Source organism: Barbus barbus (genome assembly GCF_936440315.1).
Source record: "Barbus barbus genome assembly, chromosome: 37".
Lineage (NCBI taxonomy): Eukaryota > Metazoa > Chordata > Actinopteri > Cypriniformes > Cyprinidae > Barbus > Barbus barbus.
Window position 1 is genome coordinate 24670813 of NC_136715.1, and position 27001 is coordinate 24697813.

At 38.1% G+C, this 27001-nt stretch overlaps 1 protein-coding gene across 9 annotated transcripts; it reads right to left on the minus strand.

Moving 5' to 3' along the window:
• Positions 1-206: 206 nt before the first annotated feature.
• On the minus strand, positions 207-26494 carry LOC306856469 (uncharacterized protein). 9 transcript variants are annotated; one of them, XM_079395772.1, is made up of 15 exons: positions 26357-26494; positions 25684-25752; positions 24773-24844; positions 22993-23061; positions 19930-20019; positions 18596-18664; positions 17854-17928; positions 14383-14472; positions 13117-13185; positions 10837-10950; positions 7662-7911; positions 5749-5906; positions 2873-4348; positions 1455-1672; positions 207-1354 (listed from the first exon to the last, which is right to left on the minus strand). In XM_079395772.1, exons 2-15 carry the CDS (start codon positions 25723-25725, stop codon positions 1285-1287), a joined length of 2862 nt encoding a protein of 953 aa, XP_079251898.1. In that variant the 5' UTR covers positions 25726-25752; positions 26357-26494; the 3' UTR covers positions 207-1284. The 9 variants fall into 9 exon arrangements, with proteins under 9 accessions (XP_079251898.1, XP_079251900.1, XP_079251899.1 ...); XM_079395774.1 differs by having other exon boundaries at positions 22993-23058; positions 26357-26470; XM_079395773.1 differs by lacking the exon at positions 26357-26494 and adding an exon at positions 25962-26030.
• Between the last annotated feature and the right edge of the window lie 507 nt (positions 26495-27001).

Here is a 27001-nt window from a genome sequence, read left to right on the forward strand (position 1 = left end):
TTACAGAGTAGAAGCATGAAAATCACTAGACAACTCCAGACAAAAACTTTCCATTACGGTTAAACATCATGAAAGCCCATCACCTTAATTTATTATATATATATATATATATATATATATATATATATATATATATATATATATATATATATATATATATATATATATATATATATATATATATATAATTTTTTTTTTTTTTTTTTACAGAATTCTCTTATGTTCACCAAGCCTGCATTTTTTTTATCCAAAATACAGGAAAAGCAGTGACATTGTGATATTGTGAAATGTGTACTATTTAAAATAACTTCTTTCTATTTGAATATATGTTAAAATGTAATTTATTTCTGTGATCTGCAGCTGTATTTTCAGCATCATTACTCCAGTCTTCAGTGTCACATGATCCTTCAGAACTCATTCTTATATTCTGATTTGCTGCTCAAGAATCATTTATTATTATTATTATTATTATTATCGTCATCAATATTAAAAACAGCTGAGTACATTTTCTTTCAGGATTCTTTGATGAATAGAAAGATCCAAAGATCAGCATGTATCTGAAATAAAAAGGTTTTGTGACATTCTTATAATTATCATTAGTTTATTTTATTTATTTATTTATTTTGTTTGGGGGGGGGGGGGGGGGGGGGGGGGGTATATAAATTAATGCTTTTATTTAGCAAGGATCAAAATGTTACTGTTTTTGCTGTACTTTTGAATAAATGCAGGCTTGGTGAGCAGAAGAGAATTCTTTAAAAAAAACATTAAAAATATTTCTGTTCAAAAACCTTTGCCTGGTAATGCATGTGAACAGTTTTGAGGGACAACCTTTTCTCAGCAGTGTCTCCACTTCTGGGTAACTGATTAATCGGTGAGAGGTATGTGCAAATGCTTTATACTCTTTTCCTAACTTATGCATGCCAGATACTCTCTTAATGCTAGAGCTCGCTCTTCATGGTTATTGTTAACTTTTCCATTAGAGCTGTTGCAGCATGATGTTTTCCAGAATGAGACTGTCTGAAATCCCAGATTTGTGCAGTTTTGTTCAAACAAATGAAATTTTAATTAAACTGAAATTATTAAAATATTAAACTTTTACAGATTTTACACAGAACAAAAGTTCAATATATTTACTGTATATATTTCCATATCTTTCAGTACACTGGTCAAGGGTCTGAATCCTTATGAAAGTCACTACATATAATGTATTTTCAAATCTAAGAATCAATAAATGGTGTATTAGTAAATATTAGATGTGCAATTGGGAACAAATAAATCAAAATCTCATTTAATGCCTTTGGCTTTTAACTCATCTTTCACTCTCTTTAGGTAGTCAGTGTCTGGATAGCCATATCTGTAGACAGAAGAAAAATACAAGAATATACTTTGATTTGATCACTGGTTTTGCAGAACATGATAGAAAATTGAGAGCGGATATTAAAAGCAGACTGTACCTTTCAGGCCCGCCTTGTGTATTGGTCTTATGATGAATATCATTCCAGGTGACAACATTCTCTAAACCGGAAGTTGTAGATATCCCGACAGTAAAGATCAGTTTCTGTTGAAAAGCCCTCTGCAGCAGTGCAAGCACTTCATTTCCTTCAATGTTGTCTGGCAGGTACGCATTACGACTTGCCCCCTGATAAGGCTTTCCTGGGTTTGGATGCTTCCCCTTTTAAAAAAATATTTTTAAAATATGTATTACTGTGCCATTACATTAATCAAAACTGTGTAAAAATATCCGGTTTGTTTGTATGAGCTAATTGTGAGAAGTGTAAAGCGTGTTATACTTTATATTGTGTATTTCTGTTTTTATTGTTTTTCTGCAGTTTGTGTGTGTCCTCGACAGCAGGGGTGTCCAGTCCTATTCCTGGAGGGACAATGTCCTGCAGAGTTTAGCTCCAACCTGCTGCAACACACTGGAACTATCTAGCAATCCTGAAGAGTTTGATTAGCTGGTTCAGATGTGTTTAATTAGGGTTGGAGGTACACTATGCAGGATGGTAGCCCTCCAGGCGTTTGACACCCCTGGAGCAAACAGTATGTTGACCAGGCTGCCTAATCCTGCTCTTAGGCTGCATTTACACAGCAAGTCTTGAGGACCAATTCCGATTTTGTGACTAAATTGACCCGTATCTTGTGCATTTCACTGCACTTGGTGAAACAAACCAAAAATAGCGAACCAAAAAAAACGAACAGGACCGAAGCGCTCGTCTGTGCACGAGCTGACAACAGCAGCAACGAGCACTCAGCGTGATTTCAAAAGCAACACATTTCAGCATAAGATCTCCTTTTGTTTAACACAAACGAATGAAATTAGTACTCTGCTACTCAACTAGAGATGTTTAAGTTGTTACAGGTATGTCTGTACCGCAAAATGTTTTTAAAAAACGAATTTTTCAATTATGTAGGAGTCGCATTTACAGGGAAATATCCAATTTGTCCGCTCACACAGCAGGCGCAAATGCACGTAACAGATTCATATCAGATTTATTTCCACATATGAATGAGGTCTGAAACCGATCAGAGAATTTCCTGCTTACACGGTCATGGGCCATATCCGATCTGTGCCACATGGGAGGAAAAAAATCAGAATTGGGTCACTTGAACCATGCAGTATAAATGCGGCCTAAAGAGATCTAGCTATACCAGCAGAGTTCAGCTCCAACCATGATCAAACACACCTGTCTGTAATGATCAAGTACTCCAGAAGGTCCTAATTAGCTGAATGAGGTGTGTCTAATCGGGGTTGGAATTGAACTCAGGTAGCTAGATCTCCAGAAACAGGATTGAGCACCCCTGCTGTAGATTTACTTCAAAGTACTTTGATTTTTGACAAGTCAGTCACAAATTTGGTTTTACATGTTCTTACCGTTTGAATACCACTGGGTATGTTGTAGTATATTTCAATAGTGCCACAGCCTGGATATCCAGGGAGACTCGATCTGCTCTTTCTTACATTCATTGTTCCATCCGGTTGGTTTCCCTCCAATTTCCCAAACACTTCCTTACAGACAGGACAGATGGATCCCAGACTCTCCACTGACATCCTTATACATTCCTGACAGAATTCATGTCCACATCTCAGTTTTGTCTTGTCAGTGAAGCTGTCCATACATATAGTGCATGTCTCCTCTTCAGCTTGAGCACCTTTACTGTCATGTTTAGAATTGTCGTCTTCTTTATTGAAACTACTATTCGTTTCATCTCGCCCTCTAAAATTCACTCTCTCGCCCCGTCCTGCTCCACCCACTGCTCCTGGACCATAATCAGGCGTCTGATTCCATCTGATTCCTCTTGCATAAGTAATGTCATCCAAGTATCCAATCAATTTCTTCATTTTGTCATCAAACACATGCTGCTGAAGTTTCCTCTCGATATCAGCAATAGCAGGACCGAGATGTTCTGGCAGTCCAACGAGCTTCCAGGAACTGAATACATCTTCTGCAACAACACAATAATGTTGCTGCTGAAGTTTCTCTACTAGCGGAGCCACATCAGTTTCATGTTTAGGGTTTTTGAGTTCACAGCTGACAGCGGCTGAGGCTAGTTTCTGGTACAGATGTGTTAAAGCTCTGAGGGCATGAGCTTCCAGATTAATATGTTGACCTTCTTTGGATCGAGCCTGAACCTTAATTACATTTTTCTGCAGTTTTTCTCCCTGAAATGACACTCCATACTTTGTTTCAAGCTGTGATATTTGTTCCTCGTAGGAAAGTTTTATCAGATCCCAATGAACCTTGTCCATCTCAAGTTGAGTCTGAAGGTCTTTCGTGTCCATGTCCAGTGAAGATCTGCTTTGTGGAGAAATGTTATCTACATCCATTTCATTTGATTTGTCCTTGGATTTGTTTTCTGCTCTTGTTGTCTCTCTTTTAATCAAGTCTGTAAATTGTTTTGGTCCAAAGAACCGGCAGTCACTGGCAGACATGGTGAACATTAACTGTGTCTTCTCTGACTGGATGTTACGAAAGGTCTCCTTCACGAAATCTGAATTAATGTCATTATGATTAATGGAAGTTTCGCTAAAACTTTTCACACAATCAGTGAGAAGTTTCTGAAAGTCCTCAGAGGCTTTGGAGACAGAATCAGGGCTTGATCTCTGGGTGGGTCTGAATGAGACTGACACTTCTGAATCCATACAGACTCCATGTTGTTTCTCAAGTAGCTCCAGCTCCTTTCTGTAAGCGTGAAGCATGTACCAAAAATGAAGGAGGGGAACTGGGAGTCCAGCTGAGGTCTCGGAAGGGGCTTCATCAGTTTTAATGGTCTTAGTCTCACTTCGAACATCTGCACCATTATTTGTGTAACCTGATGCTGCAGAAGTCAAAGGTTGAGTGCTGTCTACCTAAAAACATATGATGGGGTTTTATTTAAGGATTTGGTACCCACAGTCAAATTCACAATGAATAAATTAAAAATGTTAGCACAAAAAAATAGATTTTTTTTTTAGTGCGTAAACGTAAAAAAAAAAAACACCCAAAACTTTGCACACAAAAAGTATTCTCATAGCTTTGCAAAACTGAAGTTTAGCTACTGATGTCACATGGAGTATTTTACCAATGTCCTTATACATTTCTGGCCCTGGGAACATTACAGTTGCGTTGCGGTCTATGGAGGGTCAGAGAGCTCTCAGATTTCACCAAAAATGTCTTCATTTGTGTTCTGAAGATTAACAAAGGTCTTACGGGTTTGGAACAACATGAGGGTAAGTAATTAAATGACAGTTTTATTACAGAATTATATGTCAATAATTCTGTGTTTTTCTGTCAATATGGGGTGCTGTGTGTACATTAATGAGGAAAAAAATGAACTTAAATGATTTTAGCAAATGGGTGCAATATAACAAAGAGTGAAAAATTTAAGGGGGTCTGAATACTTTCCGTATGTATAAAATCTCATCTTAGTCTCCTGAGCTTAGGAACAGCAATCGCTGAGAAATATTTATTTTTCCCATGGACAGCTCTGTTAATAACTAAAACTCAAACATTCTTTGGAAATCTGATCCTGTCAGTGATTTGATATATTGCCATTTCTTTCTAGTGTCAAATTATTGCTCTTAATTAAACATGATGCTGTCACAAAGTAGGATCTAGCTCAGGAGTGGGCAACTTTAGCCCTCAAAATCCATTTTCTTGCTGAGCATAGCTCTAACCATGATCAAACATGATTGAACAAGCTAAATCAAGACCTTCAGAATTACAAGAATTACGAGCTACAGACAAGTGAGTTTAATCTAGGCTATATCTACACTAAAAGCGTATATTGTCTCCTTCAAACTGTGGTGCACTGCAATCGATCACAAAAACACGGTTTGAAACCACCATTTCCTACATCACAAACTTTTAACCAGTTTAGTCAACATGCGGGGCGGGGCTTTTCATCTACAGCTCATAGGTTTCTATTTACTATTTACAAGTAATGGAGCCAATCACAGACATATCTGTGGATTTCTTGAATGCAGTGGCCAATCCGAGGTGACTAGGTTAGCCAGAATCAACTCGCCACTCAAAACGCCAGAATTTGGCCTAGTGCTCAGTTTTGTGCACTTATGGACTAATTTGCATATTCTACATATACTCAATGAGGTAATAGTGTAGAGTTCAAGCCATTTAAATTAGTCATTTTGATTATCAAAGATGTGTTTAAAGGCATAAAATCAGTGACTGCAGGGGTCTTTAAATAATTTCCTAAATTCACCCCTGGTTCTCTCAGCAATCAAAACCTAAAAAAAATTAAATATGATACCTTTGATGTTGGAATTCTGTTCTTGCCCGACTTGGAGGTGTTTTGTGGTACAGTCCCAGAATATGTTTCATCCAGGCAAATCTGTGCAGTCACTTCCGCCTTATTTTCATATTGACAATTTAAAGATACAATCCTGTGTTTTTTAAAAGTTTCTAGACCTATAGAGAGAAATACATTTTAAATATAAAATTCCACTAGGTAACATCAGTCAGAAGAAACCATTCAGCAGCAAGTAAAGTTTAGTATTTTCACTTCAATATAGTGACCAACAGAAAAGCAATAGAGAGAGTACATCTCTGACAGAGCAGTGAGCGATTTTTTTTTTTTCCACATTGACAAGAAATCAAAATCTATAGGCCTTTAAACCATGCACTGCAATTATGTAGACGGGACATAATTGACACATATGCTTAGAATAAATATAACATTATGGTCTGTTAATGTAGATGCTAAAATACAGCTGAGGCGTCATTCCATGAAATCGGTGCCTTTTGAGTCCCTAAGAAATAATCAAACATAGAATTAGTATAAATCTGCGATTTAAAAATAGAACGATACTATGTTCTCTTTCATCAATATTACATAAGTCAATTAAATATTATTTTAAATAATTTAAATAGCATTTATGCTGATAAAAGTTTTTGGCCTGTCCCTCACTACAAGTTTTATTTTTTAGCAGGACATTTAATTTACAAAATGAGGGCAAACTGATATATATTGTTCTAAATGCAGTCTCATTGTTAAGTGTTTTTGCCATAACTATACATTTTTTTTCTATAAAATATAAATAATTTTATTGGTGTCCACTGATTTCATGTCAGCCCTGTTACCCTCATCAAAAAACCCTTGTAAAATAAATAATGTACATTCAAGTGACATCATTTCTAGGAGGTTACATCATCTCTCGAACAGGATTCTTCCAAACATAAGCATGTTTCTCTCAATTCTATAATGCTCTATTTTTGATGATTTATGAGGCTTGACTGAACATTTTATCAATTATTTATTACATTTACTATAATCAATATCTACAAGTAGCATCATTTCAAAGAGTACAATATGTATTTTTGTGAACTTCACTGTTAGCTAGCAGTTAGCAAATTAGTTTGCAATCGTCAAACCTGCTACTGTCAACCTGTTACTGTTTACTTTTTTCACGCTGTTTTAAAAGATTGTCTGTGTAAAATTCAAACATTTTAAAGGTCACCCTGGGTATATTATTGAGCTAATGCCTATAATCATTCAGTGGCATATGAGCATCGGTTACATTTTTAATTAGTATCGTTGGTACTGTTACTACTACTGTTGTTGCTGTTAATGACCAGGATAGGATGATCAGTCTTTTCCATAACTCATTGTCAATAATGCATGTAAATTCAATTAGAAACACGAGCAGCAAGGTGACTGCAGACTCTCACTCCAGTCTTGCAATGTTCAAGAGAGTCAAACTAAATTTCAGTATCAAGATCTTGGTCTAGTTTCAGATGATCACAGAACGACACAGATCTGATCATCTTCCCTGCCTAATAATTGAACCAGATCAGTATATTTTAAGCTCTGTGAGGGGGCAAAGACAAACACACTAATTATTATTATTATTTTCCAAGTGGAAAAGGCACAGATTTCATGGAATGGCCAGTTATCATAACAGTTATTGTACGGTTTGAGTGGGCCTCAACAGTTGTTGTCAGTTGTAACTTTGAAAAGTAACAATTGACTTAATACTTTACTAATTTCTTCTAAAAATGTCATCTGTAATTGTAATATGTTCCTAGTAAAGTGTTAACAACACTGGTATATAATATAACACTACTGAAAAAAATACTTCATGTATTTTAGCTATTTCAGATACTAGCATCTACAAGATTTAAACTGAAAAGTGTATTAAAATGAATGATCATAAATCATCTCACCTGTTGATGGTGATATCTCCACCTCTGCACAGGTTCCATCATTCACGAGATTAAGGCTGAGGACAGATACTTGCTTTTCTCCATGATTTTCCTGTTTGAGAAACCAGCTCTGAAGGGCTTTCTCTAATTTTCTTCCCCCCTTCTCTGAAAATGGTGATGGGCTGATCACTTTGATTTTAAATATAGCAGTATCCTTTGGTGCTGGGGGTTGTGATTGGGTTTTGCTTTCATCACCATTTCTACAAATGTCCTGTTATATGAAAAAAAAATATATGAATGCAGAGTCATATTTCTATATGAAAAATAAACTACACTCACTCATAGCCAAGTTATGTTTATAAGCTATTTTATGATGAAAAATGGCAAATGTAGACCATAAACTACACCAGAACATAAATAAGTTATGCGTTCATATTTTATGTTTCCATTGTAAAAGCACTTTATTTCATAATTTTTAATTGGGCAGCTGTCTACAATAATAAAGAAATATCAGTCCTTTCACTCCTATCAAGTTAATTGATCACCGTTTATAATGCGGACCTACTATTCAACTCCTAATTTGCTGCTTATTAATAGTTAGTAAGGTAGTTGCTAGGTTTAGGTATGGGGTAAAGGATCTGAAAGATGGTAATACTGAAAAAAAACATTAATATGTGCTTTATAAATCAAACAGCCAATATGCTAGTAATATACGTGCTAACAAGCTACTGTGGTTAATAGTGAGAAATGGCCCTTGAAATAAAGTGTTATTTTAATCAGTCATTGCAGCATATCATCAGGTGTTAAAATATTGAGGAAGGGAATGACTTTTTATAAGTTATAAGGTCTAAACTCTTAAATGGTGTGAATGATAATATGTTTATTCCAGATATAGACAGGAACAAAATCTGGAAATAACATTTGAGTTCTTCTTAATTCTATGCATTGGAATTTAATCATTCATAAATATAAAGTTAGGTGACCAGACATGTCACTTCCTGGGGACATATTTTGCCCAGGATTTCTAAATTGCCTAAAATAACCAGGTGCTGACTGTGTGTGCGGCGCCGATCGATCATATGACATCAGAGTACCGCGAGAGCGATAGAGAGTAGAGCAGAAAGCTCCTTATGCTTGCGAATCACTCTCCAGCATCGCAAACAGCCAACACCTGGTTATTTTAGGCAATTTAGAAATCCTGGCCAGAACGTGTCCCCGTCTTGATGCTTCTGTTCATCCAGAGATGATCCAGAGTCTCAACCTTCAGCACTGCTTGCTAGAATCACATCATTGCTCAGATGGTGCAGCTGACTGGTTTCTCTTCACATCAGCAGCCAATGAGCTTGCTCAGTATTCAAATATTTGGCTAGTGCTTGCTGTAGCAGTTGCAGCGTGTTTCAGAAAGCATCAGAAAGTACTCTTCAACCAGCGTTCACAATATTTAGCTGCATAACCTCAATGTCACGTTCATTTATTTTCAAAGGGGATGTTTTCATTAGCTGTGCTGAGTGAGCGTGCACACACAAATAGTAATACAGCTGGATCACATGGCTCTTTGGAGCAGCAGCAACAGATATGCGTCTTGGCAATAAATGTGCTTGTTTGAAGGGGGTTTTGTTTTATTCTGCAGCAGCAGCACCATAGCAGATCTATTCCACCAAGACCAAGTACATTAACACTGCCTTGTATATTACCATGCTAAACCCGCTGAGAGTGGTCATGACAGAAAAGGGATAGTTCACCCCAAAATTAAAATTAGCAGTTCATTTACTCATCTTCAGGCCATCCAAGATGTAGGTGATTTTTTTTTTCATCAATCGTACAGTAAAGATTTTTAGCTGAAATTGTGGTCCTTGATGATTCATAAAATGCACAACTACCATAGCTTTGAGAGTTGAAGAAAAAAGCAACGCAAAATTAATGCTCATGGGTCCTGATGATATATTGAGGTCTAATGAAGTGAAACGATTGGTCTGTGCAAGAAACTAAACATTATTTATAACATTATTATCTGTAATCCATAGTCTCCGGCAATCAGCCTGGAGTGATGTCAAGTTCACGAACATATTGGTCTTTTGAAACAGTTATTTTTGGTAAAGTAGCTGAGATCTACAAGTTAATCAAAATGCATTTTCAGATGCCGGACGATCACTCTGACTCGAAATTAGCCTAAATAACAACATATCTGAACAGGAAAACAGGAAACGGTTCAATGATGAGCCGCTGATATGAAAATGTGTGAACCAAGCACTTGAATGAAGGGGTGAAATTAAAGTTTTAATGGTTTCTCATTGATTATGCAAAAAGGTAAGCTGACGAAGACTAGTTTCTTCAGCTGATATGCTTTAGACATGTAAAACATCCAAGTTTCATATCACTATTGGCTGCTTTAATAATATAATTACCTATATGTGATTACATAAACAAACTGGTCGATCAGGCATTTGGACCAGTTCATTGAAACAAACAGTCCTAAAGAACAGTTCATGGAAAAGAATCAGACTTCCCCATGTGCTTGTGGCTGTGGATTACAGGTAATAATGTTATGCAAATAATGTTTCTTGCAAAGATCGATCATTTCACTCAAGGTCCACGGCCATTCATTTTTTTCCTCGGAAATGCTTTTTTTTTCACTCTCAGAGTAATGGTAGCCATTGACTTGCATCTTATGAATCACCAATGATCAAGGTTTCAGTTAAAAGTCATCTTTACTGTTCTACTAAAGTCACCTACATCCTGGATGGCCGGAGGGTGAGTAAATGAACAGCAAACTGACACTTTGGATGAGCTAACCCTTTAGAATTACGTAAAACTACAGTAAACTATTTCCTAAAATAATGAGTTAGAGGTGATGATCTGTACATTTCTCACTTGCACAGTGACTGGTACTCACCTGATGATTAGGTGGCTTTATCTGAGCAGGTGAGTAATGTTGAGTAATGCTGAGTAATGTTGAATTAAGAATATTGTTCTATATATTAATATCAGTACAATAAATAATAACCATTGTAATTTGTTCTAACTGACTGCCACAAACCTACAACCATTCTCAATATGTCCATAAATGTCATTTCTGTCATGACTCTCTGCAATATATAACTAAAGTATACAAACAAATATAACATTATTGATATTCTATAAAATATTTATGACTCTAAGACAATCTATGGCTCAAGCTCTGCTCTTTAGTCAATACCTTATTTGGCTCGGAGTCTGATTTGTTTGTTGGATCCGTTGTGTCGTTTTCATGCTTTATGTCAACCAGAGAATCTCTAAAGTCTTGACGTCCAGCACCTGCTGCACTGAAGTCCTAACATTCACAAAAGAAAATCATTAAATAAAGAAGAAGAATATTCTCTCTTTTAATATCAATGCAATTAATAACAGCTTTCTGTGACTTCAAGTAATTCAGCAACACGTTGAGGCATCTGTGGAATCACACAGCTATTGTGCATGTCTACAACACCTTATTTTAGAATATAAATGCAGGTAAAATAAATCTGTCTGTATAATTCACTCACACCAGTAGTTGGCAACTGTGTATGACACTGAAGGCAATACATATCAATATTTGGCATCAACTGTTATATCAATCATGGTTACTGAACTTTTCCCCCATTGCTAAAATATAATTATTGTGTGAACAACATTATAAAAATGGCTTAATGACATATATTTAATCGTTCATTTAATTATTCATTATTTCTCATAATCATTCTAGACCAGACCTATTCAAAATACTTTTAGTGGCCAATGCCACCAATAAATAAATACATACATACTCAAACATCTACAGCTTGAGGGAAAATAATTTATCCTGAAGAAATTCCAGCTATTTAATTTTGTGTAGGACAATGGGTAATCAAAACATTTAAATAAAAATAATAGAAATAATAGAAAACAAAAGTGGGAACATGATCAAGCCTAATTCAACTTAGCTCTGTGTAAAGTAGCTATGTGTTGTAAATGAGCAAATGTACATCAGTGTTACGAATCCTGGCCATGCACTTCAGTTTACTCACCACCAGAGGTCACCCGCTCATCACATGGACTTTTACACTACACAGCACACTGGACTCAATTTCCCACAATCCATTGCACTGACGACTTGCACAGCTGTTCGCTATTTCGCCCACACCTGATCACCATTTCACAATCACCATCACTCTATTTAAGCCTGGGACTTGCTCTTGCTCAGGGCCGAGTATTGTTAGAAGCGGTTTCTGGTCATAGTGTTCCTGTTTGTTTTCCTGGTTCTGATTCCTGCCTGGTTTCCTGGTTTATTCTCTCTGCCTTGCCCCCTGGATATTGTACGCCGATCGTCGACCCTAGCTTGTTCCACGGATTGCTCTGTATTGCCTCTGCCATACCTGTCTGCTGTTATTTGACCCTGCCTGTCTTGACCACGTTTTACAATAAAGCTTTGCAAATGGATCCGTACGTCTCACGTCTCGTCAGCCCTGTAACAATCAGTATCTACCTTATTATTATCACGTCCCATTATGGTGAAGCCTTGTCCATTGCCGCTGGTAGGTTGTTCAGTGATTACCTTGTCACTCATACCCTGAGACAGTGAGAATATTACTCTATTTGTGGAATTGCAATAAACTATGACTGGGTCTCTCTTTTTTTAAGAACTTTTTCATACATATTTCAATTTTACTAAAATATGAGTCTGAGATGATAAACTGTATTTTTGGTACTTGAGTATGTGACTGGTACTCACCGGGACATTAGAACACTGACCACTTTGCACCATCTGATCAGTTAGGGCCTGATAAAGAATATCAATATTTGCCATTGCAATTTGTTCTAATTGATTGCCACAAACCAACAACCATTCTTAATATGTCATAACTGTGCAATTTAATGGGAGCTGACTCATAAAATAGCAAAAACACTAAAAAAAAAAAACTCACAAAAAACAAAACAAAACAGTATTTTGACAAAGCATTAAAAAAAATGTAAATAATTTTTTAATACTATATATATTAAACTCAGTTTCAAACAAATATCTCTCTGGATAACACTTTTGTTTGAACTACAGGTAGAGGTGTATGTGAATGAGATTATGCCTCAAACATGACATGATAAAAATAACTTGATTATTCATTCATTATTTCATCATTTATAGCAAGAAAAAAAAAAAGATATATTCGTGTCATAAATTATAGAGAAAAGAAGGAACATAATCAGCCCAACCCAGCTCTGTCTCTGGTGCATTTCAACAGAAACTAAATGAGCAAATGTATATCAATATCTAACTAATAATCATGTCCCGCCTTGGGAAGGTCTTGTCCATTGAAGCTGGTAAGTTGTTTAATGACTAAAGGGCCATTGTTATGCTAAGATACTGATACTCAGTTTGTAGAATTATTCCTATATAAAATAACCTTTTTTTCCCTGTAATATATTTGAGTAAAATATGGGTTATAAGTGAGACAGTATTGCAGTTGTAGATGTGACTAGTACTCACCTGACCATGCAGAAGATGACTGTTTTGCATCGTCTGATGATCAGCACTGCTTGATGAAGGTGGGGTCTGCTGAATTAAAAAGAATGTTCCCTATTTTATTATCAATACAATCAATAATTGCTTACTGTGAGTGTAAGCAATTCAGCAACAATATCAGACGCCTGTGGAATCACACACCTAATGTGCATGTGTGCAACACACCATATTTTGTGAATTTAATTACAGGTAAAATTAATATGTCAGCTAATTCAGTCTGATTGGATTGTTTTCACTTCCACCAGTAGTTGACAACTGTGTATAACACTGAAGGCAATTTATCAATATTCACTATCAAATGACAGTATTGAATTAACTGTTCCCATGGCTTAAATACAATTGTTTTGTGAACAAAAATAAATAAATAGTTTAATGACATATATTATTTGCAAGTTTTATTTAAAGCTGCAGTCTGTAAGTTTTGCCTCTTTGTCACCATCTCTGTTTGAAACCTGCAATTGCAGTTATTTGCAGAATTATCATGTTTATGTGGATTGTGCATCGGATGAATCTAATGTTTTGAGGAGTATGTGTGGATATTCACAGTACTTCGGAATCACAGACTCTATGTCTTGGAAGTATGACCCAAATAAGCATTTTCACTGGAAAATGTCATCTGAACAAGTAAGTAACCTGTCTGCCACTTTTGTTCTGACCAACTAAGAAGAAAAAAATCATTACAATACATCGCGCTACCGATGGTGATTAAATCTAACGATCGCTTAGCTCATATCACATCAAACCATGCAAATGATGATTAATGTTATACTTTGTTGTCAAAATGTCAATGTTAACAACGTCAGCACTGCGTGACTACATGTATTTAGTGTGTATTAGTGTTACATGTAGACTACAGGTGACTACGGATGAATCTCCAGTTGTCACTGATGATTGTTGTATGGACCTTTCTGGATTACAGTCCACCATCAAAATGATCAATTTAATTATTCCAGCTACTGTGAGAAAAGGCTATTAATGATCCACCACCATGGTCGTTAGTTCCATTGAACTCTATTGGTAATGATGTAACTTGTGGCCATAGTTGCTTTTGGGAAACACACCCCTATACAGTTAGGGCCTGATAAAGAATATCAATATTTGCCATTGCAATTTGTTCTAACTGACTGCAACAAAACAACAATCATTCTTAATATGTCATAAATGTACTGTGCTATGGGGCTCATTATTGCAAGAAAATCTACGGCTGAAGCTCTGCTCTTTATTTAGTACCTCTGTCTGTGTTCGATCCATTGTGTTGTTTTGAAGCATCATGCCAGCTGTGCTAAAGATTTGACCTCCAGTGCCTGCTGTATATAAGTCCTAAAAGGGAGAGGGGTATCACTATTTTGACAAACCATTAAAAAAAAAAAAGAAGTTGAAATAATATTTAAATATCTGTCTGTCTAAAATATTCAAAGTGTTTAAGAGATACTTGGGAATCAAAGACAAGTTTTATTGATTATTTTGTTTATATGAAAGTTTTTATTAATGACCTTTTAGATTTATGCAGTTTGGCAAATACTCTCATCCATACAGACCCCTTTTAGGGACATTGTGGTGGGAAAAATTTGGGGTGATTGGAAAAAATTTGGGGTGGGAGGAAAAAATATATTTTTCAAATCTTTTGCGTTCCCTCACAAAACTTTTGTGTTCTCTTGCAAAACCAGTTGAGTTCGGACTGTTTACTTTACAGCTTGCAGTGGTTCATACAGCTCCGTATGTTCACAATGGAGAGGTCCAAAGAGTTTTATTTTGAACTTGGACTCAAGTATAAAGAAATACAGTCAGTGCTTAACTCAAGGCACGGTTTTGGGACGACCTAAAATGCTTAATTTTTTAAAACCGTAACATTGGAGGACCAAATTCGATAATATTAAAAGGTAATTAAATTATAAGGCTAATATCAATAACCTTGTTAATAATATTACTAAGCAGAAGCCCAGAATATGAATGCAACGCCCTGCACGTAAGCTTTTTCTCCCCCATAAAATGCTTAAGGTAGGCTAATGAATGAAAATGGTGATTTAAAAATACCAAATCCGTTTCATTCATATTCTGGGCTATTCTTCTTTATTAATAGTAATATTATTAATAGCCTAATAATTTTATTAGTATTTACTATTATCGAATTTGGTCCTCGAATTTTAATATCGAATTTTGGTTTAATAAGCCACATTAAGCGTTTTAGAATGTCCCAAAACCGTGCCTTGAACTAACCTGTATTTCTTTATACTTGAGTACAAGTTCAAAATAAAAACTTTATGAACCGCTCCATTGTGAACATACGAGTATGAACCTTTTGTTACGAGATGCTGATGTAGGAAGGTAGGAAGATGAGGGATGCAGAATAATCAGGTTCTTTAATGGAGTAAATGCATTTAACAAAAGGAATAACAGCGTAAACAACTTTAAGACATGATGAAGATGACTACTGAACTCACGGCTTATAAAGAACACAAACTAACGAGGAAACAAGATGATTAATACAAGACAGGTGAATGGAATAAATGATGATTAACTAATGCCAGGAAACTGACCAAATATGGACAAACAGAAACTAAACTGAAACCAACACGTGACAGATATCGCCCTACTCCCGGAAGGTGCGTACCGTACCGTAACGGTCACATCGGGGAGGGGGGGCGGGCGCCCTGGAGGCTGGAGCAGGAGGGTCAGGACAAGGAGGAGACAAGGGAAGCCTCCAGGGCGGATCAGGAGACTCGGAAGGTAATGGCGGGACAGGAGATTCGGGAGGCCAGGACGGATCCGGGGACTCGGGAGGCCATGGCGGATCAGGAGAGTCGGGAGGCCATGGCGGGACAGGAGACTCGAGCAGCCATGGCCATATTATTCTTTCATGGGGCCATGGCAGATCAGGGAGTTCCATGGCCTTGGCCTGGCCAAACAGGCCGTGACTATATGGCCACCCCAAAAAAAAAATTCTTGAGGAGGTTCCCCTCTGGGAACAATTTAGGAGAAGCGGACTCTTGGGGGGAGCTCTAGAAATTGCAGACACTTGGGGGCGCTCGATCAGCGCGGAGCTGGATGGGACTAGCGGAGACATAGGAGGGCGCTCTGGAAGCGCGGACACTTGGGGCCGCTCAGGCAGCGCGGAGCTGGATGGGACCAGCAGAGACATAGGAGGGCGCTCTGGAAGCGCGGACACTTGGGGCCGCTCAGGCAGCGCGGAGCTGGATGAGACAAGCGGAGACATAGGAGGGTGCTCTGGAGGCATGGACACTTGAGGGCGCTCGGGCAGCGCGGAGCTGGACGGGACCAGCAGAGACATAGGAGGGCGCTCTGGAGGCGCAGATACTTGGGGGCACTCGGGCAGCGCGGAGCTGGAGGGCACTTGCGAGGCGCAAGCACTGAAGTGCACTTGCGAGGAGCGGGCACTGGAGGGTGCTTGCGAGGAGCGGGCTCTGGAGGGCGCTTGCGAGGAGCGGGCTCTGGAGGGCGCTTGCGAGGAGCGGACTCTGGAGGGCGCTTGCGAGGAGCGGACTCTGGAGGGCGCTTGCGAGGAGCGGACTCTGGAGGGCGCTTGCGAGGAGCGGACTCTGGAGGGCGCTTGCGAGGAGCGGACTCTGGAGGGCGCTTGCGAGGAGCGGACTCTGGAGGGCGCTTGCGAGGAGCGGACTCTGGAGGGTGCTTGCGAGGAGCGGACTCTGGAGGGTGCTTGCGAGGAGCGGACTCTGGAGGGTGCTTGCGAGGAGCGGACTCTGGAGGGTGCTTGCGAGGAGCGGACTCTGGAGGGTGCTTGCGAGGAGCGGACTCTGAGGTGAGGACAGGAGCCAATAATTCAGGGGGTAACGCCATGTCCAGGAGCTCCAGGGCAGGAGCCGGCGGGCTTGTATGTGCCCCGAACGGCAGCCTTGATTCACCCACGAATGGCGGGCTTGGCTTCCCCGTGGACGGCGGTGGCATAGGCATCACCACGGATGGCAGGAGCATTGACTTCGCTGCGGGCGGCAGTACAAACATCGCTGGTTGATGTTCCCCGTGCCTACCTTGCGGGGAACTAATTGTAGCTTCCTCATTTTGTCGGTAATGTCGTGTCTTCTGTTACGAGATGCTGATGCAAAAGTTTTGAAGGGAACGCAAAGTTTCTTGAGAGAACGCAAAACATTTGAAAAAAAAAATTTCCTCCCACCCCAAATTTTTCCCACCACAATGTCCCTTAAAGGGCTCAGTACATCCAAAGAAACTTGCATTCATGAACACATTTGATCAGTTCTTGCATTCCCTGGGAATCAAACCCATGACTGCTGCTGTTTGAACTACAGGTAGAGGTGTATGTGAATGAGATTATGCCTCAAACATGACATGAGTTTGTGAACTGCCCATGCGACATTATTCTGAGGTAATGTTGGTTCCTTTTTGTAAAATACAGATATGACATTTTCAGTTATTCAGTTTAGATATATACGTTTTATCAGTGACTACAATACTAACAGAAAACAGTATAAACAAAGTTACTATAACCAACAATTTTAAGTAGATTTGTTAATGTTGCAGATTTTTTTGCACTTCAGAAAACAATCCACATCCCCCCCCCCCCCCCACCCACCCCAATGTAACAAAAGCAAAGTTAAAAGAAGCTAAACGAGGCATGAGGAATTACAATCAACTATACATTTTTCTTTAAAATGGGAAAGGAGTAATAAAGGGTATACTTGAGTTGAGCATGTGACTGGTACTTACTAGAGAACCAGTAGACTGCATATGGTTTTGCATCAAAGAATGAGGCTGAGCACTGCTTGATGAATATGTGCCCTGCTGAATTAGGAAGAATGTTCCATATTTTAATATAAATACAATCAATAATTGTTTCCACTATGTTTTGTAAATTTAATTACAAAGTAATTTAAACATGACAGTCTGATGGGATTGTTTTCACTCATACTGGAAGTTGACAGCTTTTTATGACACTCAAGTCAAAATATATCAATATTTAGTATCAACTGCTATATTAGTCATAAGCAGTGAACTGTTCCCATGGCAAAAATATAATTATTTTGTGAACAACATGATAAAAATAACTTGATGACATATACTATTTGCATTCATTATTTAATCATTTATAGCAAGAACAAAATATATATTCGAGTCATAAATTATAGAGAAAAGAAGGAACATAATCAGCCCAACCCAGCTCTGTCTCTGGTGCATTTCAACAGAAACTAAATGAGCAAATGTATATCAATATCTAACTAATAATCATGTCCCGCCTTGGGAAGGTCTTGTCCATTGACACTGGTAAGTTGTTTAATGACTAAAGGGCGATTGTTATGCTAAGATACTGATACTCAGTTTGTAGAATTATTCCTATATAAAATAACCTTTTTTTTTTTTTTTTTTACACATTTTTTCCTGTAATACATTTGAGTAAAATATGGGTTATAAGTGAGACAGTATTGCAGTTGTAGATGTGACTAGTACTCACCTGACCATGCAGAAGATGACTGTTTTGCATCGTCTGATGATCAGCACTGCTTGATGAAGTTGGGGCCTGCTGAATTAAAAAGAATGTTCCCTATTTTATTATCAATACAATCAATAATTGCTTACTGTGAGTGTAAGCAATTCAGCAACAATATCAGACACCTGTGGAATCACACACCTAATGTGCATGTGTGCAACACACCATATTTTGTGAATTTAATTACAGGTAAAATTAATATGTCAGCTAATTCAGTCTGATTGGATTGTTTTCACTTCCACCAGTAGTTGACAACTGTGTATAACACTGAAGGCAATTTATCAATATTCACTATCAAATGACAGTATTGAATTAACTGTTCCCATGGCTTAAATACAATTGTTTTGTGAACAAAAATAAATAAATAGTTTAATGACATATATTATTTGCAAGTTTTATTTAAAGCTGCGGTCTGTAAGTTTTGCCTCTTTGTCACCATCTCTGTTTGAAACCTGCAATTGCAGTTATTTGCAGAATTATCATCTTTATGTGGGTTGTGCATCGGATGAATCTAATGTTTTGAGGAGTATGTGTGGATATTCACAGTACTTCGGAATCACAGACTCTATGTCTTGGAAGTATGACCCAAATAAGCATTTTCACTGGAAAATGTCATCTGAACAAGTAAGTAACCTGTCTGCCACTTTTGTTCTGACCAACTAAGAAGAAAAAAATCATTACAATACATCGCGCTACCGATGGTGATTAAATCTAACGATCGCTTAGCTCATATCACATCAAACCATGCAAATGATGATTAATGTTATACTTTGTTGTCAAAATGTCAATGTTAACAACGTCAGCACTGCGTGACTACATGTATTTAGTGTGTATTAGTGTTACATGTAGACTACAGGTGACTACGGATGAATCTCCAGTTGTCACTGATGATTGTTGTATGGACCTTTCTGGATTACAGTCCGCCATCAAAATGATCAATTTAATTATTCCAGCTACTGTGAGAAAAGGCTATTAATGATCCACCACCATGGTCGTTAGTTCCATTGAACTCTATTGGTAATGATGTAGCTTGTGGCCATAGCTGCTTTTGGGAAACACACCCCTATACAGTTAGGGCCTGATAAAGAATATCAATATTTGCCATTGCAATTTGTTCTAACTGACTGCAACAAAACAACAATCATTCTTAATATGTCATAAATGTACTGTGCTATGGGGCTCATTACATAAATGATTAGATTCAACAATAAAGTTGAATCTATTCTAATCTAATCTAATCTATGGGGCTCATTATTGCAAGAAAATCTACGGCTGAAGCTCTGCTCTTTATTTAGTACCTCTGTCTTTGTTCGATCCATTGTGTTGTTTTGAAGCATCATGCCAGCTGTGCTAAAGTTTTGACCTCCAGTGCCTGCTGTATATAAGTCCTAAAAGGGAGAGGGGTATCACTATTTTGACAAACCATTAAAAAAAAAAAAAAAAAAAAAAAAAAAAGTTGAAATAATATTTAAATATCTGTCCGTCTAAAATATTCAAAGTGTTTAAGAGATACTTGGGAATCAAAGACAAGTTTTATTGATTATTTTGTTTATATGAAAGTTTTTATTAATGACCTTTTAGATTTATGCAGTTTGGCAAATACTCTCATCCATACAGACCCCTTTTAGGGACATTGTGGTGGGAAAAATTGGGGTGAGTGGAAAAAATTTGGGGTGGGAGGAAAAAATATATTTTTCAAATCTTTTGCGTTCCCTCACAAAACTTTTGTGTTCTCTTGCAAAACCAGTTGAGTTCGGACTGTTTACTTTACAGCTTGCAGTGGTTCATACAGCTCCGTATGTTCACAATGGAGAGGTCCAAAGAGTTTTATTTTGAACTTGGACTCAAGTATAAAGAAATACAGTCAGTGCTTAACTCAAGGCACGGTTTTGGGACGTTCTGAAATGCTGAATTTTTTAAAACCGTAACATTGGAGGACCAAATTCGATAATATTAAAAGGTAATCAAATTATAAGGCTAATATCAATAACCTTGTTAATAATATTACTAAGCAGAAGCCCAGAATATGAATGCAACGCCCTGCACGTAAGCTTTTTCTCCCCCATAAAATGCTTAAGGTAGGCTAATGAATGAAAACGGTGATTTAAAAATACCAAATCCGTTGCATTCATATTCTGGGCTATTCTTCTTTATTAATAGTAATATTATTAATAGCCTGATAATTTTATTAGTATTTACTATTATCAAATTTGGTCCTCGAATTTTAATATCGAATTTTGGTTTAATAAGCCACATTAAGCATTTTAGAATGTCCCAAATCCGTGCCTTGAACTAACCTGTATTTCTTTATACTTGAGTACAAGTTCAAAATAAAAACTTTATGAACCGCTCCATTGTGAACATACGAGTATGAACCTTTTGTTACGAGATGCTGATGTAGGAAGGTAGGAAGACGAGGGATGCAGAATAATGGTTCTTTAATGGAGTAAATGCATTTAACAAAAGGAATAACAGCGTAAACATAACTTTAAGACATGATGAAGATGACTACTGAACTCAAGGCTTATAAAGAACACAAACTAACGAGGAAACAAGATGATTAATACAAGACAGGTGAATGGAATAAATGATGATTAACTAATGACAGGAAACTGACCAAATATGGAAAACAGAAACTAAACTGAAACCAACACGTGACAGATATCGCCCTACTCCCGGAAGGTGCGTACCGTACCGTAACGGTCACATCGGGGAGGAGGGGCAGGCGCCCTGGAGGCTGGAGCAGGAGGGTCAGGACAAGGAGGAGACAAAGGAAGCCTCCAGGGCGGATCAGGAGACTCGGAAGGTAATGGTGAGACAGGAGATTCGGGAGGCCAGGGCGGATCCGGGGACTCGGGAGGCCATGGCGGGACAGGAGACTCGAGCAGCCATGGCCATATTATTCTTTCATGGGGCCATGGCAGATCAGGGAGTTCCATGGCCTTGGCCTGGCCAAACAGGCCGTGACTATATGGCCACCCCAAAAAAAAAATTCTTGAGGAAGGTTCCCCTCTGGGAACAATTTAGGAGAAGCGGACTCTTGGGGGGAGCTCTAGAAATCGCAGACACTTGGGGGCGCTCGATCAGCGCGGAGCTGGATGGGACCAGCGGAGACATAGGAGGGCGCTCTGGAAGCACGGACACTTGGGAGCATTCGGGCAGCACGGAGCTGGACGGGACCAGCAGAGACATAGGAGGGCGCTCTGGAAGCACGGACACTTGGGGCCGCTCAGGCAGCGCGGAGCTGGATGAGACAAGCGGAGACATAGGAGGGTGCTCTGGAGGCATGGACACTTGAGGGCGCTCGGGCAGCGTGGAGCTGGACGGGACCAGCAGAGACATAGGAGGGCGCTCTGGAGGCGCAGACACTTGAGGGCACTCGGGCAGCGCGGAGCTGGAGGGCACTTGCGAGGCACAAGCACTGAAGTGCACTTGCGAGGAGCAGGCAATGGAGGGCACTTGCGAGGAGCAGGCTCTGGAGGGTGCTTGCGAGGAGCGGACTCTGAGGTGAGGACAGGAGCCAATAATTCAGGGGGTAACGCCATGTCCAGGAGCTCCAGGGCAGGAGCCGGCGGGCTTGATTCACCCACGAATGGCGGGCTTGGCTTCCCCGTGGACGGCGGTGGCATAGGCATCACCACGGATGGCAGGAGCATTGACTTCGCTGCAGGCGGCAGTACAAACATCGCTGGTTGATGTTCCCCGTGCCTACCTTGCGGGGAACTAATTGTAGCTTCCTCATTTTGTCGGCAATGTCGTGACTTCTGTTACGAGATGCTGATGCAAAAGTTTTGAAGGGAACGCAAAGTTTCTTGAGAGAACGCAAAACATTTGAAAAATATTTTTTCCTCCCACCCCAAATTTTTCCCACCACAATGTCCCTTAAAGGGCTCAGTACATCCAAAGAAACTTGCATTCATGAACACATTTGATCAGTTCTTGCATTCCCTGGGAATCAAACCCATGACTGCTGCTGTTTGAACTACAGGTAGAGGTGTATGTGAATGAGATTATGCCTCAAACATGACATGAGTTTGTGAACTACCCATGCGACATTATTCTGAGGTAATGTTGGTTCCTTTTTGTAAAATACAGATATGACATTTTCAGTTATTCAGTTTAGATATACGTTTTATCAGTGACTACAATACTAACAGAAAACAGTATAAGCAAAGTTACTATAACCAACAATTTTAAGTAGATTTGTTAAAGTTGCTGATTTTTTTGCACTGCAGAAAACAATCCACATACAAAACATTTTTTTTTTTTCATTTTTACACATTTTTTCCTGTAATACATTTGAGTAAAATATGGGTTATAAGTGAGACAGTATTGCAGTTGTAGATGTGACTAGTACTCACCTGACCATGCAGAAGATGACTGTTTTGCATCGTCTGATGATCAGCACTGCTTGATGAAGTTGGGGCCTGCTGAATTAAAAAGAATGTTCCCTATTTTATTATCAATACAATCAATAATTGCTTACTGTGAGTGTAAGCAATTCAGCAACAATATCAGACACCTGTGGAATCACACACCTAATGTGCATGTGTGCAACACACCATATTTTGTGAATTTAATTACAGGTAAAATTAATATGTCAGCTAATTCAGTCTGATTGGATTGTTTTCACTTCCACCAGTAGTTGACAACTGTGTATAACACTGAAGGCAATTTATCAATATTCACTATCAAATGACAGTATTGAATGAACTGTTCCCATGGCTTAAATACAATTGTTTAGTCAACAAAAATAAATAAATAAATAGTTTAATGACATATATTATTTGCATATTTTATTTAAAGCTGCGGTCTGTAAGTTTTGCCTCTTTGTCACCATCTCTGTTTGAAACCTGCAATTGCAGTTATTTGCAGAATTATCATCTTTATGTGGGTTGTGCATCGGATGAATCTAATGTTTTGAGGAGTATGTGTGGATATTCACAGTACTTCGGAATCACAGACTCTATGTCTTGGAAGTATGACCCAAATAAGCATTTTCACTGGAAAATGTCATCTGAACAAGTAAGTAACCTGTCTGCCACTTTTGTTCTGACCAACTAAGAAGAAAAAAATCATTACAATACATCGCGCTACCGATGGTGATTAAATCTAACGATCGCTTAGCTCATATCACATCAAACCATGCAAATGATGATTAATGTTATACTTTGTTGTCAAAATGTCAATGTTAACAACGTCAGCACTGCGTGACTACATGTATTTAGTGTGTATTAGTGTTACATGTAGACTACAGGTGACTACGGATGAATCTCCAGTTGTCACTGATGATTGTCGTATGGACCTTTCTGGATTACAGTCCACCATCAAAATGATAAATTTAATTATTCCAGCTGTCGTGAATGAGGCTATTAATGATCCACCAGCTGCGGATGGATGCTCACATGCGATATAGCCTACTAGCCGTGACTCATTCTTTATGTTTACAGATGTAACATAATGACGCAAAGACAAACAGCGGCATGCTTGTATTAACCTACCAGTACCACTCAAATTAGAAAACTTTATTACATCCTTACAGTTTTGAACCGATCTAAGATAAGAAGATAGTTTTGAACACTGGCTGGTTATATACTTGCCCAAAAATTTATTTTGGATCATTCTGAACCAAAAAAAAAAAGTTGCAGACTGCAGCTTTATTTATTTTTTGTGGTTATTAGTTGTCATAATCATTCTAGACCAGACATATTCAAATTGTTTTCAGTGGCCCATGCCACTTGACACTCTGTCCATACAGCAGTCCTACATTCAAGCCTCAAACATCTACATTTGCAGATATAATATTTGTATAGATGAATCTACGGATGTTTGAAAATAGTTTTAAAATACAGTGCATTTAGTCATCTGTAGTAAAACAGACCAGCACAATCTCACGGTAACTTGTAACTATTTTATGCTTTGGCAAATTGGTGGCTAAATTATGAATTTGTAAAATCTAATTTGTACACTTTTGTACGATCTGCTTATGCCACAGTGATAGATAGATAGATAGATAGATAGATAGATAGATAGATAGATAGATAGATAGATAGATAGATAGATAGATAGATAGATAGATAGATAGATAGATAGATAGATAGATAGATAGACAAATTAAATGTTTTACTTGATGTAACTCACCTGATCATTAGAACTTAAATCCTCCATTTCATGATCAGTACTGCTTGACATACTGGTGGACTGAGGATTGCCCTAATATTATTACCAATAAAAACAATAATAAGCATGGCCATTTATTCTTACTTGCCACAAATTAAGAACAACCATTCTCAGTCAATCTTAAATGTATTTTGCTCTTTAATGGCAGCTGACACAGAAAAATTACCAAGACCAGGAGTGCCTAGGGAAGAATAATATGGTGCTTATTAACTGACAGCTTTACAAACAAATGGTGCCTATATTACTGAAACACAGATTATGACAGATTTACTTTGTGAAAACTTTGTGCCATGTTTAATTGCATATCTGTAGTACATTAAGAGTGTTTCCATTTAAATTTCCGTTAGTTTCAGTAGTTTGTCGATGTAACAACAAAGAACTCTGTCTAATTAATAAATGTATAATCTTGTAAAATTATTCAAATGACAAATATTGAAGGCCACAGTATTATGATTTTATTGTTATGACTGTCCCACTGCCTTCATATCTTATTGAACTGAACAATATTTTCACAATGAGAAGATAGTTTTACACTTTATATGTGATGAAAATGTCTACTAGCATGTTTTGCTTTGTGATTAACATTAGTGTAGTGCTTTTGATCTAAACATTCACATTTTCATTTATTTATTTAGCAGACTGACAAATTAAGAATATCAGAAGCAATCTGCCAGAGAACCAACAATATGGCACACAATACAGGTTTATTAAAAGAAATGACTTGATTATCTAGTGATTCTAGAGCAGACGTGAATGCAGATGAGATCTATAAACTTCCCCTGAAAACCCAGTTTGTTAATTGATATATCCAATTTGCATTGATATGGGTTATTTATGATTGCATGTTATTAATAAATAAATACTAAACTTACTCTGTGACTCACAGGGACATCGACATCCATTGAATCACCCATGCCTGCGAGAAAATCTCCAAACAGCAACTGAAAGAAAACTTTAGCTTTGATTATTAGCTAATAATATCCGAATAAATATCACAACTGAGCGTTTTTAAGTTTGTAAACAAATGTAAATTCTCCAGATAGTGCTTGAGTATGATACAAAAGTTGTAAATGCTCCAAATGCTTTAGCAAATCATTATTGTTCAAACTTTGAAATCTTGCTCAACACCAAGCGAACATCAGACAGATACCTTCAAATGAACTAAGTGTCGATGTTAAATCAGAAAGCTGTCCATTTCTCCTCGATCTGTCAGTAATTTATATTTACTGTAGGCTAGTTATGTCTCAAAGACTGAAGCGACTGAAGAGAAATGCGTTTAGTTTCATTTTCGTTTCGTATAAAACACACACACACACTTCTAAAGATTTGATTTCAATTTGATCGGTCTTGAAGACGAAAGCCCCTGTTCACACATGTTTGGTCGCATTTAGCTTATTCTTTGGACTGACTTAAGAGGTTTATTCAAAATGACGGTCGGTTATATATTTACAGCGAGGCTCCAGATTTTTTCCTAGGTTACTGTCGACAGTAATATCGATCGACATATTAAAGAGCAAATAAAAGGACAAATAATATTGCACTTACCTAAAAGCGTGAGCTGTATACAGTGTGAGCTGTCGACCTCTGGACTGCAGGATTCAACCTGATCGACTGGTTTCGAGTCGAAGACAACGAAAGCGAAAATTGCTGGACAAGTAGAGCTAACTGCAGCCCATGAGTTCCTGGGGGCGTGGTCGGATCGACATCCAGGGGGCGGAGATTGGTAGTGTAAGGTGGGAGGAGTTGGATCTGGATCCGACCACGCCCCCTGGATCTTGTAGGCTGCAGCGAGGGAGCATGTGACAACAATCCAATATGCTTTGTTAAAAAGACCAAACTGTGATATCTATATATTATCTCACACATTAAACATTCACATGCTATCTGTACAGAACATATTACACATATGATCCATCTTTATACATTGGAGTTATTTATCATTTGTTAAAGGGTGTGTCCTTGCTCAAAACAATAGTGTTGAATTTTCCTGACTGATAAAGCATGGCTTGGATTGACAGGAGGAAGCACATGACTAATGAAGAATTTCAACAGCTCCTTTTCCTCATTCTCACGTTGAGAAAATATCCAGAAGGTAGAACCAGATTGTGAGTGGTTTATAGCTGGGCATGTCCGCTCTTAGCATCGCCATTAGATGCATCCATGGATTCCAACGATTAAACAACATTACAA